The sequence below is a fragment of the Chiloscyllium punctatum genome, chromosome 28 (assembly GCF_047496795.1).
Source record: "Chiloscyllium punctatum isolate Juve2018m chromosome 28, sChiPun1.3, whole genome shotgun sequence".
NCBI classification, from domain to species: Eukaryota; Metazoa; Chordata; class Chondrichthyes; order Orectolobiformes; family Hemiscylliidae; genus Chiloscyllium; species Chiloscyllium punctatum.
In genome coordinates, this window is record NC_092766.1 from 9,183,973 (window position 1) to 9,203,223 (window position 19,251).

At 43.9% G+C, this 19,251-nt stretch overlaps 1 protein-coding gene across 1 annotated transcript in view; it reads right to left on the bottom strand.

The window, feature by feature from the left end:
• Window positions 1-18,864, bottom strand: part of LOC140453983 (uncharacterized) — a 40,101-nt gene extending 21,237 nt beyond the window's left edge. The window contains exons 1-2 of the mRNA XM_072548891.1: window positions 18,748-18,864; window positions 1,206-3,502 (exon numbers count right to left, since the gene is read on the bottom strand). Coding sequence (XP_072404992.1) covers window positions 1,206-3,502; window positions 18,748-18,805 — 2,355 coding nt within the window. The 5' untranslated portion in view covers window positions 18,806-18,864. The remainder of the gene's footprint in view (window positions 1-1,205; window positions 3,503-18,747) is intronic.
• Window positions 18,865-19,251: the final 387 nt, after the last annotated feature.

Consider the following 19,251-nt stretch of genomic DNA (forward strand, 5'->3'; position numbering starts at 1 on the left):
GTTCTATGATCCTGCCCCACTAGCTAGCTGACAAAGGAGCAGTGCTCTGAAAGCTTGTACTTTCAAATCAACCTGTTGGACTATAACCTGTTGTTGTGTGATTTTTAACTTTGTCACAGTACAGACAACCATCTACTGAATTTACAGTTCCAGCACCAATGGATCTTCTCTTTATATTTGTGCACCATAAATATTTTGGGAAGTTCAGGTGTTCCTCTTTGCACATAATCAAGAATATAGCCTAAACCTGGTAGTCATGGATATGAACAGAGTGACAGAGAGTTCAGATTGAATATAGGTTGTGAATTGAAAACCAGATCTAGGATACCTGCTTTGTGATCAACTCAATTCAACACTTTTTAGACCAGAATTTAAATTTTATCAGGATGAAAGCCTTTTATATCTTCTGGTTAAAAGGTGCTAACAGGAAATTAGTTTGGGATACCTAGTTCCTGTGGGGCTTCTGCTTATTGCACATGGTTGGAAACAATTTGACTTCTTTCTGAGACACTGCAAGAGTAGCTACTGTGAGAAAAGAAGCTCAAAAAAGTTGTTTGGTTGCCAAATCAATTATTACTCAGTTGGAAAGCAACACTGACTATTGCCTCATTTCCTAGAGAACGCTGGAAGCTCAGTCACTGAGTATGTTCAAGATTGCAATCAAAGCATTTCCACATACTACTGACAAGAAGTATGGGAATGGCATTGAGGTAGGTAATTGGCTGTGATCTCAACTAGCAGAGCAGGGTGAGAGGCTGAATAGCCTACTCCTGCTCCTATTTCCTATGTCCCTTTCCCCTTTCTATGTTGTCTTGAAGGTACTAACTCATGTTGAAGCTGTCTCCTTTTATCATGTTGAATACTTGGGACATTGCGTGTTGACAGGATATTTAACGGTTGCAAGCACAAGAACTAAGCCTAATCCAGACAATGTGCCAACTGTTTTTTAGCAGAGATTATTAGACTTTTAAAGAAGCTTCCCAAATTTTCCTCTTCCCATTCCATGGACAGTAATGCTTGTTTTACTAACTCTGCTGCTACCAAACTTAAAAGAACTCAGTACTGCCCCCTGGAATAGATATTTACTCATTGAGATGGGGTTTGTGTGGAAATGGGGTTGGGGAGGATGGGGGTGTTGCATGAAAGTTGGGATGTGTTGTTAGTTAGTATATAAGCATTTTAAGTATTGTCATTAATACACTCACCGCTTTAATAACTTGATCACTCAAGCTCTTGAATTCCGGAGTAGTTTTATCTTTCAAAGCATTTTCAAAATTCTTGTTGATAATTCTGAAAGTTATAATGAAATTTGATGTTGGGTTTGCTGTGGTACTAGACATCTTAGTGGTGGTCTTCATGGTTGTCAGCACTGGGGATGCTGTGGTACTGCTTGACTGTGTAATGCTCGTGGTTACATATCTGGTTGTGGTGCCAGATACTGTATTGTCATTTGGAACAGTGGTACTGACCTGCTGAATAGTTGAGGAGGTCAGAACAGTGTTTGTCAGTGTTATGGTGCTCTGGCTATTGGTGGCATTGGCAGGCTCTTGTGTGGTTACCTGTGATGTCAACGTCACTTTTGAAGCAGTGGAGTTTGACAATGGAGTTGGTGTTGGAATGACAGTAGTCCTGGGGGGTACTACACTCATGTTGGTAGAGGTTGTACTGTTCAAATTGGAAACAACTGTAGACAGAAAAGAGGTTGTAGACTGATGAGTCAAACTCGAACTGGTTGTCACGTTAACTGTTGACTCATTGCGTGTGAACGTGGTGCTTGTAATGTTTACACCAACTGTCGTGGCAGAGAGAGTTTGACCCTCTGTATTATTTGAGCTTGTGACAGACACCACTGTCCTTCCACTAGATGCTGCAGTATTGTCTGGCTGCAAGGTGGATGAGACATTAACAGTCGTAGTGAGGTTCAGGTTTTGTGGAGTAGTAAGGGAGGTGCTGATAGTCATGCCTATAGTAGCTGTAGAATGAAAGTTTCCAGTCGAGTTTGTTTCAGCTGTACTATTGGATGTTGCTGCTGTAGAGAACAGTGAGGAGGCATTATTTGTGACAGCAGAACTTGTGAATAATGGGGCAGTTGTGCTGGTGTTCACTGGCAGGGTAGTTGAGTTGTCATTTGCTGGCAAAGTGAAGGTGCTTATGTTTACTGGCAGGGTGGAGGCAGTTGCATTTGCTGGTAGTACAGATGTGCTGCTATTTTCTGGAGATCTGGACGTGCCGTTCACCGGTGGGCTGGATGTGCTGTTAACCAGTGGGCTGGATGTGCCATTCACCGGTGGGCTGGATGTGCCATTCACCGGTGGGCTGGATGTGCTGTTCACCGGTGGGCTGGATGTGCCATTCACCGGTGGGCTGGACGTGCTGTTCACCGGTGGGCTGGACGTGCCGTTCATTGGTGGGCTGGACGTGCCGTTCATTGGTGGGCTGGACGTGCCATTCATTGGTGGGCTGGACGTGCCGTTCATTGGTGGGCTGGACGTGCCGTTCACCAGTGGGCTCGATGTGCCATTCACTGGTGGGCTGGACGTGCCGTTCACCGGTGGGCTGGACGTGTCGTTCATTGGCGGGCTGGACGTGCCGTTCACTGGTTGACTGGACGTGCTGTTCACCGGTGGGCTGGACGTGCCGTTCACTGGTTGACTGGACGTGCTGTTCACCGGTGGGCTGGATGTGCCGTTCACAGGTGGGCTGGACGTGTCGTTCATTGGTGGGCTGGACGTGCTGTTCACCGGTGGGCTGGACGTGTCGTTCATTGGTGGGCTGGACGTGCCGTTCACAGGTGGGCTGGACGTGTCGTTTATTGGTGGGCTGGACGTGCTGTTCACCGGTGGGCTGGATGTACTGTTTACTGGTGGGCTGGATGTGCCGTTCACCAGTGGGCTTAATGTGCTGTTCACCGGTGGGCTGGACGTGTTGTTCATTGGTGGGCTGGATGTGGTGTTCATTGGTGGGCTGGACGTGGTGTTCATTGGTGGGCTGGATGTGCCGTTCACTGGTGGGCTGGATGTGCTGTTCATTAATGGGCTAGACGTGGTGTTCATCGGTGGGCTCGATGTACTGTTCACTGGTTGGCTGGATGTGCCGTTCACCGGTTGGCTGGATGTGCCGTTCATCGGTGGGCTGGATGTACCGTTCACTGGTGGGCTGGATGTGCTGTTCCTTAATGGGCTAGACGTGGTGTTCATCGGTGGGCTCGATGTACTGTTCACTGGTTGGCTGGATGTGCCGTTCACCGGTGGGCTGGATGTGCCGTTCACCGGTGGGTTGGATGTGCCGTTCATCGGTGGGCTAGACGTGCTGGTCATTGGTGGGCTGGACGTGCTGTTTGTGCTTGTTTGCTGAGAAGACGTGCTTGTGCTCCCCTGCGGGGAGAGTGTGGTCAGCGACAGTTTTGTACTGAATACATGAGAGGAGATACTGGAATTTGGAGTGCTTGAAACAAATGATGAAACAGTTCCAGTGTTCCCTTGTGCTGTGTGTACTACTGCCACTGAAAAGACAAAAAAAAAGCAAAGATAATTGTGAGTGAAAAACAAAAACAGAGGTTGCTGGAAAAGCTGAGCAAACCTGGCCGTCGCTGTGAAAAGATATCAGAGTTAACAGTTCAGGTGTGGTGACCCTTCCTCAGAACTGGTGGATTCATAATTGAGAGTGAACTGGGTGCAAGGGAAAGTTAAAAAAAAAAGTGGGTTCTGTTTTGTGTCGATCACCTAGTCCTCAAGTGAAAGCTGCTCTGGCACTTTGCTGCACTGACCCCCACCCTAACACACCACAACTTGTTTTGTTGATTAATAGCTTTTATAGCAGTCAGGTCTGATAACCCGATACTGTTAAGTAGCACGCTGGTACCAACATATCAAAGTATCATATCAAAGATGCTCTTCCTCAGATGAGATATTAAGTTGAGGCTCATCTGCAAATTCCATTCATCCTAAAGATTTAATGCACAAGTAAAGGTAATTGTCTGTCAAAATGCTTCCCTTGAATACTAGGACCAATTTAGCTGGTCATTTATTTCAGTGTTGACATGTGCATTCGTCATGTTTGAGAGTAACACTGTTTCTAAGCTCTCTGTCTCTTCACAGGGTCCACCTCCCCTCCACCACACATTGGGAAACAAAGGGACAATACTGCAATGCCAGGATTCTCAGTGTTACATTTTGTGAGCATAGTTATAGAGGTTCACTCATTTCATCATTGAAGCTCTTTCGTTAGATTGTGCATTCAAGTGTTTTCTGAGGTTTTATTATTGACCCGAGAAAGGACATATTTGTTAAAAATGTACTTTAGTTGTTATTGACCAGGCCTGCTTTTTCATGAACAGATTCAAGAAAACATTTCTTTGAAATTGAACAGGATACTGTTTCCTGAAGAAGGGCTCATGCCCGAAACACCGATTCTCCTGCTCCTTGGATGCTGCCTGACCTGCTGCGCTTTTCCAGCAACACACTTTCAGCTTTGAAATTGAACAGACAACCTTGTTATAATGGGGAGACCTGATCACTTTATATGGGGTAATAATTAGGGATAGTCTTGTTGATTAAAAGACCATATTCCACACATGAAAACATTCATCATTAATATCTCAATATAATTTAAAAGATGAGATTCATTAGGGGAGAGAAATTAGAATTGGTCATCTCCACTTCAGACTTATGCTGAACCTGTTGACTTTCACTTCAGGAGTTGAAGGTAATATTACATTTGGTGGAAATCCTTGCATTCTTTTAAAATCTTATTTTGTATTAACTAAAAGTTGATATTCAGATACTCTCATAGAAATAAGGACCAGTTATTTTTTTCTTTTCAGGATAATACCTAGCTTTGCATTTATACTCTTTGTATGAGAGGAGAGTGTCAAGCTCCTGGGAGAGGTCATCCACAACAAGCTTTCTTGGACTCTTCATGTGGACGCACTGGTTACAAAGGCCCGACAATGTCTCTTCTTCCTCAGGCAGCTGAGGAAATTTGGCATGATGGCAAATACCCTCGCCAACTTTTATAGGTGCGCCATCGAGAGCATTCTGTCTGGATGTATCACTACCTGGTATGGCAACTGTACCATTCAAGATGGGGGACGGTTACAGGGAATGGTGAACTCGGTCTGGACAGTCACAAAGGCCAACCTCCCATCTGTAGAATCCATCGACCAGGCCCCACTGTCAAGGAATGGCTGCCAGCATTCTCAAAGGTCCATCCCACCCTGGCAGTGCTTTTTCTACAACCTCTACCACAGGGGAGGAGGTACAAAAGCCTGACACACGCACCAGCCAGTTTTGCAACACTTTCTACCCTACTGTTGTTAGAATACTGAATGGACTCACAAACTCTCAAAATTCACCTGTCCCTGGGTTTATTTTTTTGCTGCTGTTTACCTATTATTTACTCTCTGTGCTAATTAACCATTTGATCTGCCTGTATTGTTCGCACTGTGCCTCGGTACACGTGACAATAAATTCAATTCAATAATATTAAATTTGTGTTGAAAGTTAAATGATCTCATCCAGTCTTCTGTATCAAAAGCGAAATGAACCCAACCCCTTCTCTTTTTGGTAGGGAAATACTTGCTTGAGGAGTTTTGCTCAACACTTGCAGTCCAGAAAAATTGCAATCTAGCTAAAACACAATGCATTTTAGACTATTAGGAAGAAGATACCCACTTGAATAGCTTTTTTTTTTGGGTAGGGGACTAATTCTGAGGGCCCACATTATATATACTCGAGCCTAATTTCCTCTGTCTGAACTTAAAGGAAATTAATTGAAAAATAATTATTTTTAATCAGCCTGCTCAAACATATTATGATCGGTAGAATTTGAACCCAGATCTTCTGGTCCATGTTTGATGGTGATAGCTCCAAGTGAGGAGATACAGTTGTAAAAATACCACAAACTGAGGCTTATTAGCAGTGGACACATCATCCAGAGGACTTGGACCAGCCCTTATCAGAGTGCAGACAGACAAGAGCACAGAATCCCACAACAACCTGGTGAAGGAGCTGCACTCTGAAAGCTACTGTTTCCAATTAAACCTGTTGGACTATAACCTGGTGTTGTGTGATTTTTAACTTTGTACACCCCAGTCCAACACCAGCATCTCCAAACCATAATCTATTTTAGTTCGAGAATTTTGATGGTGACTGAAAGGAGGAATGCAACTGTAGAGAAGGAAATGCTTGCAATTATGTGGGGATGTGAAAGGTTAGCAGACTATCTCATGGGCCTGGAATTCCTGGTCAAGATGGAAAACCCTCCCTTGGCAACATTATCAGGATCAAAATAAATCTCAAAAATGCCTCTATGCACACAAAGATTCAGGCTGAGACTGACAAATAAAGTAATGAAACAGTCTGTCTTTCAGATCAGTGTGGTGCTGGGAAAGCACAGCAGGTCAGGCAGCATCCGAGGAGCAGGAAAATCGATGTTTTGGGCAAATGCCCTTCATCACGAAACTCTGGTTTCCAGCATCTGCAGTCCTCACTCTTGACCAGTCTGTCTTTCAGTCAAGCCGCCAAGTAATGGCAGGTATGCTTTTAGGGAAGCAGTGAATTGAGCAGAAAAAGAAACAGTAGTAGTAGAAGAAGAAGAATGTTATTCTCTAGCAATAGCTTTACCAGCAACTGAGCAAATTTGTGTAGCTCAAAAAGTATGTACAAAGGTCAGAAAATTCTATCTGCAAAGGTGGTTGGAACATAGTCCAGCAGACCAAGTGCTGAAAAGATACAATGAACAAAAGCAAAAGTTGACAATAGTAGAAGATTCATTGGTATATGACCACAAAATGGTTATACTAAAGTCAATGTGAAGAGAAATCCTGCAGAACCTCTGCAGGAGACCTTTTAAAATGAAGAGCAGTAGTGTAGCAATCGGTATGACGGTCAGACATTTCCAGAGACATACAGGATTATATTTTGAGATGCAAAACATGAGCCATACTCAACTGAGTGTCTACATAGTCAATGATTACATCAGTTTTTTTATGGAAAGACAATGAGATAAAAATGGATTTGTTCAATTTTAAGGGGAGATAAAGTGACAAGAGTTCATCCACCATAGTAGAGATCACAGCACTGAAAAGGATCTTTGCAATAAACAGTTTCCTGAGATAATTAATATGGGACAATAGATGAGTGAAGATTTCGGGAAATTTACTTTGGAAGTAGGTGTCAACCAGGTGACAAGTTCTTAACTCCATCTACTGTCAAATGGAAAGATAGAAACCAGTCAAAACTGCGAAGTAAATGATGCATAAGAATCCTGTTTGGGAATTACCTCTATACAGTATCAGCACAATAATGTTGAATGATGGGTACTCACCAGCAGAACTGTTCATGGGGCAAAGGTCAAAAATATTTTTGAACACAAGATCACAAGAAGGTAAAACAACTAAAAAAAACCCACAAATAACCGAGGTGGTACACCTCTGGGCACTGGGTATAAACTCTTTGTCAACCTGAAAATCAGTGAAGGAAAAGAAAGTCAAAAACAATAGTCACTAGATAAACAGAGTAACCAATATGTTATTGGTGGTTCATTAGGGAGGCCTGGGTTCAAGTCCTGGCCAATGCATAGCACACCTCTCCTTCTACTCTGCTATAGGAAAGATGTTGTTAAATTTGAAATAGTGCAGAAAAGATTTGCAAGGGTTTGAGCTGGATGGAGAGGCTGAATAGGCTGGGGCTACTTTCCCCGTAGAATCGGAGGCTATGGGGTGTCTTTAACAGAAGTGTATAAGTCATGAGGGGTATGTATAGAGTTAATAGCCAAGATATTTTTTCCCCCCAGAGTAGCAGCGTCCTAAATTAGAGGGCATAGGTTTAAGGTGAGAGGGGAAAGATTTAATAGGGACCTAAGGGGCAGCTTTTTCATGCAGAGGGTGGTGCATCTACACAACGAGCTGCTGGCGACTGGTACAATGTTTAAAGGACATCTGGATGTGTACATAAATAGGAAGGGTTTCGAGGGACATGGGCTAAATGCTGGCAAATGGAACTAGAGTAATTTAGGATATCTGGTCAGCATGGACGAATTGAACCGAAGGGTCTGTTTCCATGGTGTATGATTCTAATACATCTGAAGGGACATTCAGGAGGAATAGGATGCCATTGATCTTACATGAGGCAAGAAGTGAGTCTGCAGATGATTAACACGGGATGTGGGACACTATACTATATCTGATCATTTACCAGAGGTCAGTTAGCTCAAATGGCTGGACAGCTGATTTCCAATGTAGAGTGACAGTATGGGTTAATTTCCTACATTGACTGGGACATTGAAATCATTGTGCCTTTGAGATTGGCCTTTGAGGGTTGGGGAAAAATATTGACAACAGCGATAACTGTAACAAATGTTAGACTATAACCTGGTGTTGTGTGATTTTTAAAGTTAACCATGATGCCACTGTTTGCAAAGATTATGCAAGGAAGTGGAAGTTGTAAGAACCATGTTTTTATATTTTATATTTTATGTCATTAAGAACTGTAGATTATAAGTAGAAAAAACTTTTTTTTTAAATTAGGGATTTACCAAGATGCCTGCTGCATTTACAGCAAGAAATTTGATACTCATTGTGAACTCTTGTTTTTTTTAAAAAGTTATGGGTTCCTAACTTCAAGACCTTCAAGGGTCATGGAGCTTTTAGAAACAAAGCTGATTAGTTCTCAGCTAACTGAGCAGGTTGGAACTGAAAACAAGCTAGAGACACAGATATGCGGAGAAAGACAAATAAGTGTGTGCTGTTGTTCTCTCCGAAAGAAGCTGCCTGTTTTCAGCAGTGAAAGAAAAACTGTTGAAACTTAAGGAAAATCAGTTACCTTTCCGACAGCAGTTGCTTTGAACTGTGACTTTTGAATTGACATAATAGAAACACTTTCTAAGTGAATCACTTGTTCTGTACGTCTTATAAGCCAATGGAGGCTTCCAGAAGGCAGACAACTGAACACCAGGAGTCTGGAGAAGCAAAGTAGGATCCTCTCCACATCAGAATTGGGGAGCAAAAACCCCTGAACTGTCTTTACAGTTTTTTCTACCTCTGCTGATGACACAAAGGTGGATAGTGTGGAGGGCTGTTGTTTAAGTTTTAGTGGGACACTGACAGGATGCAGCACTGGGCTGATAAGTGGCAGATGGAGTTCAGCCTGGAAAAGTGTGAAACGATTCATTTTGGAAGGTTAAAGGCAGGATTCTTGGCAATGGGATCTTGGGGTCCATGTCCATAGATCCCTCAAAGTTGCCACCCAGGTTGATAGGATTGTTAAGAAGGCATACGGTGTGTTGGCTTTTATCAGCAGGGGATTGAGTTTAAGAGCCACGAGGTTATGCTGCAGCTCTATAGAGCCCTGGTTAGACCACACTTGGAATATTGTGTTCAGTTCTGGTTGCCTCATTATAGGAAGGATGTGGAAGCTTTGGAGAGGGTGCACAGGAGATTTACCAGGATGCTGCCTGGACTGGAGGGCTTGTCTTATGAAGAAAGGTTGAGGGAGCTAGGGCTTTTCTCATTGGAGTAAAGAAGGGTGAGAGGTGACTTGCTAGAGGTGTACAAGATGATGCGAGGCATAGTTAGATGAATAGTCAGAGACATTTCCCCAGGGCAGAAATGACTATCACAAGGGGTCAAAATGTTAAGGTGATTAGAGGAAAGTTTAGGGGAGATGTCAGAGATAGGTTCTTTGCACAGAGCGGTGGGTACATGGAATGCACTGCCAGCGGTGGGAATAGAGTCAGATACATTAGGGACATTTAAGTGACTCTTAGATAGGCACTTGAATGATAGTAAAATAGAGTCATAGAGATGTACAGCATGGAAACAGACTTTTCAGTTCAACCCGTCCATGCTGACCCAGATATCCCAACCCAATCTAGTCCCACCTGCCAGCACCCGGCCCAGATCCCTCCAAACCCTTCCTATTCCACACCCATCCAAATGCCTTTTAAATATTGTAATTGTACCAGCCTGCACCATTTCCTCTGGCAGCTCATTCCATACACGTACCACCCTCAGTGTGAAAAAGTTGCCCCTTAGGTCTCTTTTATATCTTTCCCCTCTCACCCTAAACCTATGCCCTCTAGTTCTGGACTCCCTGACCCCAGGGAATATAGATTGGTTTGATCTTTGAGTTTGATAAAAAGACAGCACAACATCGAGGGCCGAAGGGAACTATGTTGTACTGTTTTATGTTCTGTCAGTAATGTACTTTCCTTATTTATTTGTCTGCAATGTAAGGGGAGTTTATGTTAGCAGATTAATGTTTTAGTTAATAGTGTTTTATGTCAATAGTTTATCTGCCTCCCTGTAGTTATAGTCCAATTCCTTATAATAAATAACAATTATTTAGTACAGAAACCTGGTCTTTCTGTTAACCTCGGTCTGAGAGCAAGGTAACTTGAAGTACTGTGAATACCTTAAAAACACTTTGACATTTAGTATGACTCCGGGAATAGCAGGGTTTGATTTACAGCATACTGCCCAAGTGGGTCATATACAAAATAAACTACTAATATAATGTAAACCCAAGTGGAAAGAAACTTATAAGGAGGGGCGTAGAGATGTGATATAATGAGATTCATGTAAATCTTACTGATATAACTAATACCATGACTCTGACATCAGTACGAGAGAAGACACCAATCTAGAATCAGCATTTGACAACAAACATCATTAGAGAACTGTATTTAATAACCAACTGTGTAAAGTAAAAGATAAAGTCACCAAAATCCCACCAGGCCATAATTAATTAGAGACTTATGGTAATTTAACCTGGGGGTCACCATGCCTCAGGCAAGAGAGGTTGAAGAGAGTCATTTGTGGTAGTTGGAACAGGAATTGAACCTGCATTGTTGGTGTTCCTTTGCATTGCAAACCAGCCATCCAAGCTAACTGATCCCCAATTTATTTTGTACAGGTGAAAATTAAGAAATTTACAGTATCTAAAGAGTTAAAAGACCATACTCAGTGATAAGGAACTACCTTACGGACAGTATATGAGAAGACCCAAGATACCTGACAACAATGTTTCAATGATTTAAAATACTGCCAATCTGTGTCCTGACAGAAACTGGATTAAGTATATAAATTACATGTTATGACCATCCTTCCCAGGGGTAAATGGAGATTGAATGTAGGGATGGGCTGTGACGTTACATGCATGTGTGTTGGGGTTGGGTGCTGATAAGAACCACTGAATAATCAAGACTTGAGTCATATTAAAAAAAGACAGTTACAAAAGCTATGTATAGGATATTGCATATCACAGCCTCTAATCCTATTGCTCCTGATCACATTGTCTGATTTACTTTTTTTTCACCCTTTCAACTCATATAATCTGCTTTACATAACTAACCCAAGGGTCTGCTGCTTGGATGCAAAATAAATGCCAACAACATCATGTCATTCTATATTTTGAAAATAAACAAAAGGTGGGGTTAAAATAAATAAGGAAGAATTACAAACTAAGTTTATTGAAACCAGGGTTTTCTCCCTCAGTTCTTGGCTCCCAACACTGTCTCCCTCCCTCATATACTGTACATTCAAACTTTGTTGAGCACCAGCCTAGGTAATCCATTACCAATACTTGAGAAGGCCGGAGGCAAAAGAAAAACTTCCATTCAGTGGAAGAAACGATGAGAAGGAAACACACAACCCGGAGCTCTAACCCGTCCAGACTGGAGAAAACCTCTCCCCAACCAGCTATGTTCAGAATCACAACTGTGTCCAACTTCCGCAGTATTAGGCAGAGCCAACAAAGAGCCATAAATATATGTCCACAATACTGCAAGCATTGGCGGTTGGTTTGTTCCCATAGTGCAAGGTCTAGCGGAAAACAACCTCTCAAAGTCAGCTGCGAATGACTTCTAGGGGAGAACAAAAAACACACCCATTGCGACGTCAGAGTAAAATACATATTTCAAGGTTACTTTCCGAGATGTGGATATTGTCATTTGTGCACAGTTGCAGGTGAGCGATAGGCTGGTGCTGAGCGAGTGATGGCTGAGAACAGACTTGACCTGAGCTACAAGAGTCACAGGACATAAAACTCAGTACAGAAACTCAGCCGTTATCATTAACCACAGCGGGAAACGGGAACTTTTAACCAGAAGAAACTCAGCACATTTCGGGGGGAGGGGCGGGTCGGTAGTGTTGTGCCACCCTGGTTAATGATTCACTAAAGCTGGGAGCTGGTTGGGCAACGTGAAAACTATTAAATTAATTTGGTTGGTGTTGTCACAGTGATCTGCTGAGTCAAGGTCATTGCTGAGAACTCACGTCACTTAATCACACTGGATGGACATTATCATCCCAGTCAATCGTGAAAGCCTAGTCTCTTCAGTCCTTCCATCCTGGTTTAAATGTTTTTTAAAAAATGACAGCGGCAACTTTTTTGAGCAGATGAATCACCTTCAATAGCTAACAAAGTGACACTGACCCCTACAAGTCGCTGAGCCTTAGTGAGACACAGTGAATTTACACACCAGTGCATCTGAACGTGGGATAGTTTGAGTTAACCATCATCAGACTCCTCAGCTGCAAAATTTGCTGTTTATGTCTTCCCAGTGGGCACAGATTTGCCACATTTGTATAACCTCACAGCAAGGGTACTTCATGATCATCATTGGTCACAAGCCCTTTGGGACGACCTGGGTGCGGTGAAAGTGTTAGCTTTAACCTTTGTAAATGAGTCAAGAGAGCCACTGTTCCCTATTCCTTCTGTTGCCCAGCCCTAAGCTCTGGAATTCAGTCCAGAAATCTCTCTGCCTCACTCCACTAAGACATCTCTGAAAACCGAGCTGTGTCAGGCATGAATCTGTTTGAAGACAAAAAAAACTGCAGATGCTGGAATCCGAAATACACAGGCCTGAAGAAGGCTTACACCTGAAACTTAACTTCCCCACCTCCCGATGCTTCCTGGCCTGCTGTCTTCTTCCAGCCTCCTGCCTGTGTATTAAGGATCTGGTTGAATGCACTAATGTTTCCTAATATAGCTCTGTGTCAGACTGTGTTTGGTAGTTGCTTCTGGGATGTTAGTTACTACACATATACAAGTTGCCGTTAAAAATGATACCAGAATTCTACAAATTGTACCAGTTTTCGTCCATAATCATTTTGAATTGTAGATGGAATCCAGACTAAGTGTAATCACAGAATAATAGGATTGTCCCGGTACAGGAGTTTCTTCATGTCTCCTGTCCTTTCCTCATAATCTTGCATGTTGTTTCTAACATTCAGGCAAAGTGGAGTTAGAAAGCAAGTAATAATTGGACACAGGTATGGAAACATAGTTCAACACTTTGCTTTAGTCTTTCCATTTGTTTATACCCCACTATTAATAACAGATAGTCAAAGACAACGCTAATCTTAAATTGGGAATTAAGAAAAGTAAAATTTGTTGAAGCAGAGAAGCTTGGCTATTCAGGTCGAGGGCTGAGAGATGCAAGACTGAGATGGCACCAATATCTGGAGGGTAAGTTAACATAGGCACTTTCCATTATAAATGGAAAGAGGTAAGAATTTACAATGGAAAATGTGACCACCAGAAGCACATTTATAGACAAGAAGTGTGCAGAAGTGCAATAAATTTAATAATTTTGATTCATCCCTTTTGGATTTTGATAAAGATCTGAATACAAAGCAGCTAGTGTGTCAGGAGGACACAGACATTGCCTTTCATTCAGGTTAAAATGTAAGTTTCTTGTACCCGTTTCCTTGGACTACATTTTATGCATAAAGAAGAATAAAGATGCAGCAAATAAAGATTACAAATCTTGTATCTACAATATAATCATAGTGTTCGAGGATGGGATAAAGGCACAATGAAATGGTGATAGAGTTAAAAGTCACAAAACACCAGGTTATAGTCCAACAGGTTTATTTGGAGGCACTAGCTTTCAAAGCACTGCTCCTTCAACAGCTGGTTGTGAAGCAGAACCATAAGACACAGAATTTATAGTTTAACTTTGTCTACTCCAGTCAAACACTGGCTCCTCCAAACCATGGTGATAGAGAATTTAATGCAATGTTTTTATAATCACAAGGAGGGTGGTTATCAGCAAAGCCAGTTTTCTGGACATTTCTTCTAAGCCCCTAGAGAGTCTTAGTCACCATTGTCCCTGTCTCCATCCAGCCTGAAGTTTGGGATACCGTGTGCAGTATTGTTATACAAGTTACAGGAGGTGTTACATCAGTTTCTCTTCCTATAAGTGTTGGGGAAACCTGTGTATAAATTAACCAGTCACAATAAGGAGGGCAATGTTCACAAGCAATAGAATGAAAATACAAATATGTCTTCTTTCCTCTCCTTCCTTCTTTTTGATACATACTTAGTTAGAGATAATACTTCATCTTCCACCTGGGTAACCTACAGCCCAGAGGACTCAACACTGAGTTGTCCAATTTCAAATAATCTCCCTTCCTACACCTCCTCCCCCTCCCTTCCCAGTCCCTCCCCCTCCCTTCCCAGCCCCTCCCCCTCCCTTCCATTCCTCCGATTGACCCTTCCTTTCAGCTAGGAGAAAATGAGGACTGCAAATGCTGGAGATCAGAGTCAAAATTTGTGGCACTGGACCAGCTGTGCTTTTCCAGCCCCACACTTTTTACCTCTTCCTTCCAGCTATCAACCGGATTCACTCCTCCCATTGACCAACCAGGCCAACCTCTACCTGTATTCACCTATCCCTGCCCTCATCAACCTGACCCCTCCCCCACCCAAAATACCCTACCCTCCTTATCTACACCTCCCCTTACACCCACCCCCTGTCCTCAAGAAGGGTTACAGCCCAAACGTTGACATCTCCACCTCTTGGAGCTGCCTGGCTTGCGGTGTTCTTCCAGCCTCATGGTTGCTTCCCTCCGATACATGGCTAAAAACAAAAAGTGCTGGAGATCACAGTGGGTCAGACAGCATGTATTATGAGAGAGCAGGCTAACATTTTGACTCTAGGTGACTCATCATCAGAGTTGATGTCACGGCGGGTGGGGCGGGGCACGGGGAAGGTGGAGTGCTGGGCGGAAAAAGGAGATTGACAGTTCAGATTATGTGAGAATGGCAGAACTGCCAGTGAGGAAAGAAGACAGTTCCACTGGGGTGGTGAGGGAGGATGGGGAAGCGGGTTGGGGGGGGGGAGGGGGTGCAGGGTGGGAGATCCTGGATCATAGCACAAACTACTCATTGCTTGAACTGAGCAGCATCCTGAAATATTGACTGTTCCACCTCCTGATGCTGCCTGCCTTGCTGTGTTCTTCCAGCTTCCTGCTTGTCTACTTTGGATTCCAGCATCTGCAGATTTTTTTGTCTCTATCCAAACAGAGAGACCTGTCTCCTGAAACATCACAGCTCCAGCAATAAAGTCTGGTAGTGAGCTGAAAAATGGCCCCCAATTTGCTCACAGGTCTTGTGTTGGGCCGTGTGCAAGACTAGGAGAAAGCGAGCACTGCAGGTGCTGGAGAGTCAGAGTGGAAAGGTGTGGCACTGGAAAAGCACAGCAGGTCAGGCAGCATCCAAGGTAGACAAGCAAGAGGCTGGAAGAACACACCAACCCAGGCAGCATCAGAAGTTGGAGACGTTGACATTTTGGCTGTAACCCTTCTTCAGGACTGGGGGGGGTGGGTGTAAGGGGAGCTGCAGATAAGGAGGGTGGCAGGGGCGGGGTTGTGAAGTGGGGAATGGTGAAGACAGGTAGGAAATCAATGGGAGCAATGAATCTGATCGTGTCTGGGAAGAGTGGAAGGGAGAGGGAGGGGCTGGAAGGGAGTTGGGGGAAGGGAAGGGAGGTTATTTGAAATTGGAGAATTTATGCATCAGCGGAGCAGGAAAGCTGATGTTTTGGACATTAGCCCTTCATCAGTGTGCAAAGACTGGGAGGGGTTACCCGATTGGTATTATCGCTGGACAATGATTCTGGCAAGCCCAGGCAACGGACTTGAATTTCACCATAGTAAATGATAAAACTTTAATTTGAAAGGAAATCTGATATGAAGGAGGGGAGACCATCTGGTTCATTAACTAAAGGAAGGACAAGTCTAGGTATGACTCCAGACCCACAGCAATGCAGTTTAATCTTAACAACCCTTTGGGCAATTAATGAAAGATTCAAAAAGACAGCTCACCACCCACCACCTTCTCAATAGTAATTAGGGATAGGCAATGAAATAAAAAAAACACCAAAGATGGAGAAAGGTCACCAGACCCGAAACATTAACTTTGATTTCTCTTCACAGATGATGCTAGACCCTGCTGAGTTTTTCCAACAAAGTCTGTGTTTTCTCCCCCCACCCGACTTACAGCATCAGCAGATCTCTTGTTTTTTTATTACAGGTAATGAAATGCTGGCCAGGCAGCTATGTCCATGACCAATGAATTAAAAACAGCATTAAGAGGTGTTCAGAACTGGGGACAATTTTGACAGGATAAAGAAGGGTGTATGTAGTAACTAGGAGTTGCAATTTCAAGATTGTACGCAAGACAGCCAGGAGTGAGATGAAGAGAAACCTCTTTACTCAGGGGGTTAATAGGATTTGCAATGAACTGCATAGGAGGTTGCAAAGGACAGGTATTATATGTTTGAAAGTGATGAATTTAGGGGGCGACTTGAATAGCCTGGAGAGTGGAACCAGCTGTTTTGGGAGCAAGTACAGACTCGATGGGTCGAACGGCCTCCTTCTGCACTGTAAAATTCTCTGATTCTAATTCTAATGATTGTTTTAAAAATGCAGCCTTTGGTCCTAAGGGCAAAAGCAATGAGTTGGCTTTCACCACTGATCACTATTACTGGCCACTGCAGAATGTTTTGGACAGGATCAGGCTTGGCCCAGAGCGAAGCAACCCATTAATAAAGGTTTGTTTATGTGCCCAACTGGGGATTTAGATCAGATATGGGAGGCGGCCAGTGCCATGTAACAGTGTTATTGCGTTCAGCTTTCAGGTAACCAGGCAAAGGAGTGTCAAGAGACTGATGAAATTTGACACAAATGCAGAGTGCTGGGGAAAAAAAAATCAAGGACTTGAAGACTATTTAAAAGCAAAGTCACCAACTGTAGCTGTGATTTGGAGGAGCTGGTATTGGACTGGGGTGTACCAAGTTAAAAATCACACAACATCAGCTGAGAGTCCAACAGGTTTATTTGGAAGCAGTAGCTTTCAAAGCGCCGCTCCTTCATCCGAAAGCTGGTGCTTTTGTATCAACCTGTTGGGGGTATTACCTGGTGTTGGGTGATTTTTAACTTTAGCTGGTATTGATTGCATTGTGCAGAGCAGTAAATGTTGATTCGTTACAGAGCAGCCCTCCTCTGGACTTGCCCCTTTAGGAAAACATCCCGCTGTGTGGAAATGCAAAGCAGCACTGACTCCAAAGTCATGAAATATTCATGGGCGGAACAAGCGCCGACACGAACCAATACCACCCCCCCCCACTCTCTGTTGTGCTGCTTCCCCACCCCGGGCGACGCCCGATTGTGTCAATCCTCTCACTGTGCTTTGGAACAATTCTGACGCGAGTTACCTCGTGGTCGCCGATACAAATCAGAAAAATATATTCACACCAGCCACCCCTAAGGAATGCCTTCCCGCGCTAATAGACCAGTTTGCCCACACTGACTTAGCTGAGTGGCTCCCTCAATGTGCGGCAACACTGAGACGTGGTTAGAGTCAAGTTAAAATAAAAGCAGGGGGACCTGGAGAAACCCCAGCAGCTTCTATTGAGAGAGTAAAGTCGCTTCAACTTCGTTTCTCTCACCGCAGAAGCTGCCAGACCTGCTGAGTTTCTATTTATTGTGATGATTGTGGAAAAAAAGCTTGTAATCAAGTCACTGGAAGGTGGTCTTAACAGCCGGGGATTTTATACTTTGTGGAGAAAGCGAGCGTGAGCCCTCAAAATACAGGAACAGCTACCGCACGAACACAGAGACCACCATCAATCACCAATCATTTACAGAGGTGTCTCTGGTCAGGGGGAGACTGGGTGGGGGGACTTCACCATCGCTGAAGGGACTAACAGAGAAACAAAGTTCAAAACCACACAACACCAGGTTTAATTGGAAGCACACCAGCTTTCGGAGCGACGCTCCTTCATCACCTGATGTACACCCGAGTCCAACACCAACATCTCCAAATCATGACTCCTGAGAAACATCTGATCTCCAGCATCTGCAAGTCCTCACTTTCTCCGACTGAAAAACAGCCTCTTTAACACCACGTCAGTCCTCAAACCAAACAAAAGGGGGAGAATTACCCCCTAGAGGCCAGGGCTGAATCGAATTCCTTCGGAAAACCCTTCTCTCTCCCCAAAGCAACTCTCCATTCACGGACTGTTCATACAATAAATCCCCTTTTTAACCACCAAGCCGCCAGTTTGCATTGTACCCGGTTATTTACCGGTTAAACATTTCCGGCAGTGTTTTCTTTTTCGCTCACACTCTCCCACCTTCCTTCCAAAGTAAACAGAGGTCGGAGAGACATAACTTTATGTGGCTTTGTCCACAGCTAACTCTGAAGAAGCAATCCCAGCAGATTTCAGGATTTTTGTAATCCGCCCTTTATCTAATATTCCCATTTCTTTGGAGCAGCCACGTTTTCCCATGTTGTTCTGGTCCCGCTGTTCCCATATTTTTGCTGCACTAATTCTAGGCTCACCTTTCTCCCGACAGGTGACTTGGAAAAGCACAAACCTCCCCGAAGGTGTGAAGCTTTCCCGGGCACACACTACCCCACGTTATCGTCTCCCCCAGCCCCAACCGCCAGGTCTCACCTGCTCCGAGGTAGAGCCCCAACAGCAGAAGAGCGGAGCTTTGGCGTCGCGGCTTCATCGTGGAACAATCTGTTGTCAAAATGTCGTTTCAAAACCATCAGCGCTCACAGAGCAGCTCCAGGACAGAATGGGAGAGTCCGCCCACAAACAGGTACCAATACACCTGGAGGTCCCGCCCTTATCTACAATAAACTCCACTCCGTTCCCCACCCACCCCACCGCTGGAAACAAATATAGTTCTAAAACCCCACCCGATTTGAAAAAAAAAACACATTAACTCCCCTCACGCCTCCAGACAAATCGCTGGAACTGATACTGCACCATTGGGGTGTACCTCATGAATAAACCCACTGCACCTGACCAAGTCCTTACCTGAGAGCCAGCTGCACAAGAGTCAGGAACACATCTAGAACATATCACACACTGAAAAGGCCCATACCTGGAACCTGACAGATCCAGAGCCGGAGTATCATACAGCACTGAAATAGTCCCGTCCAGGCTGAC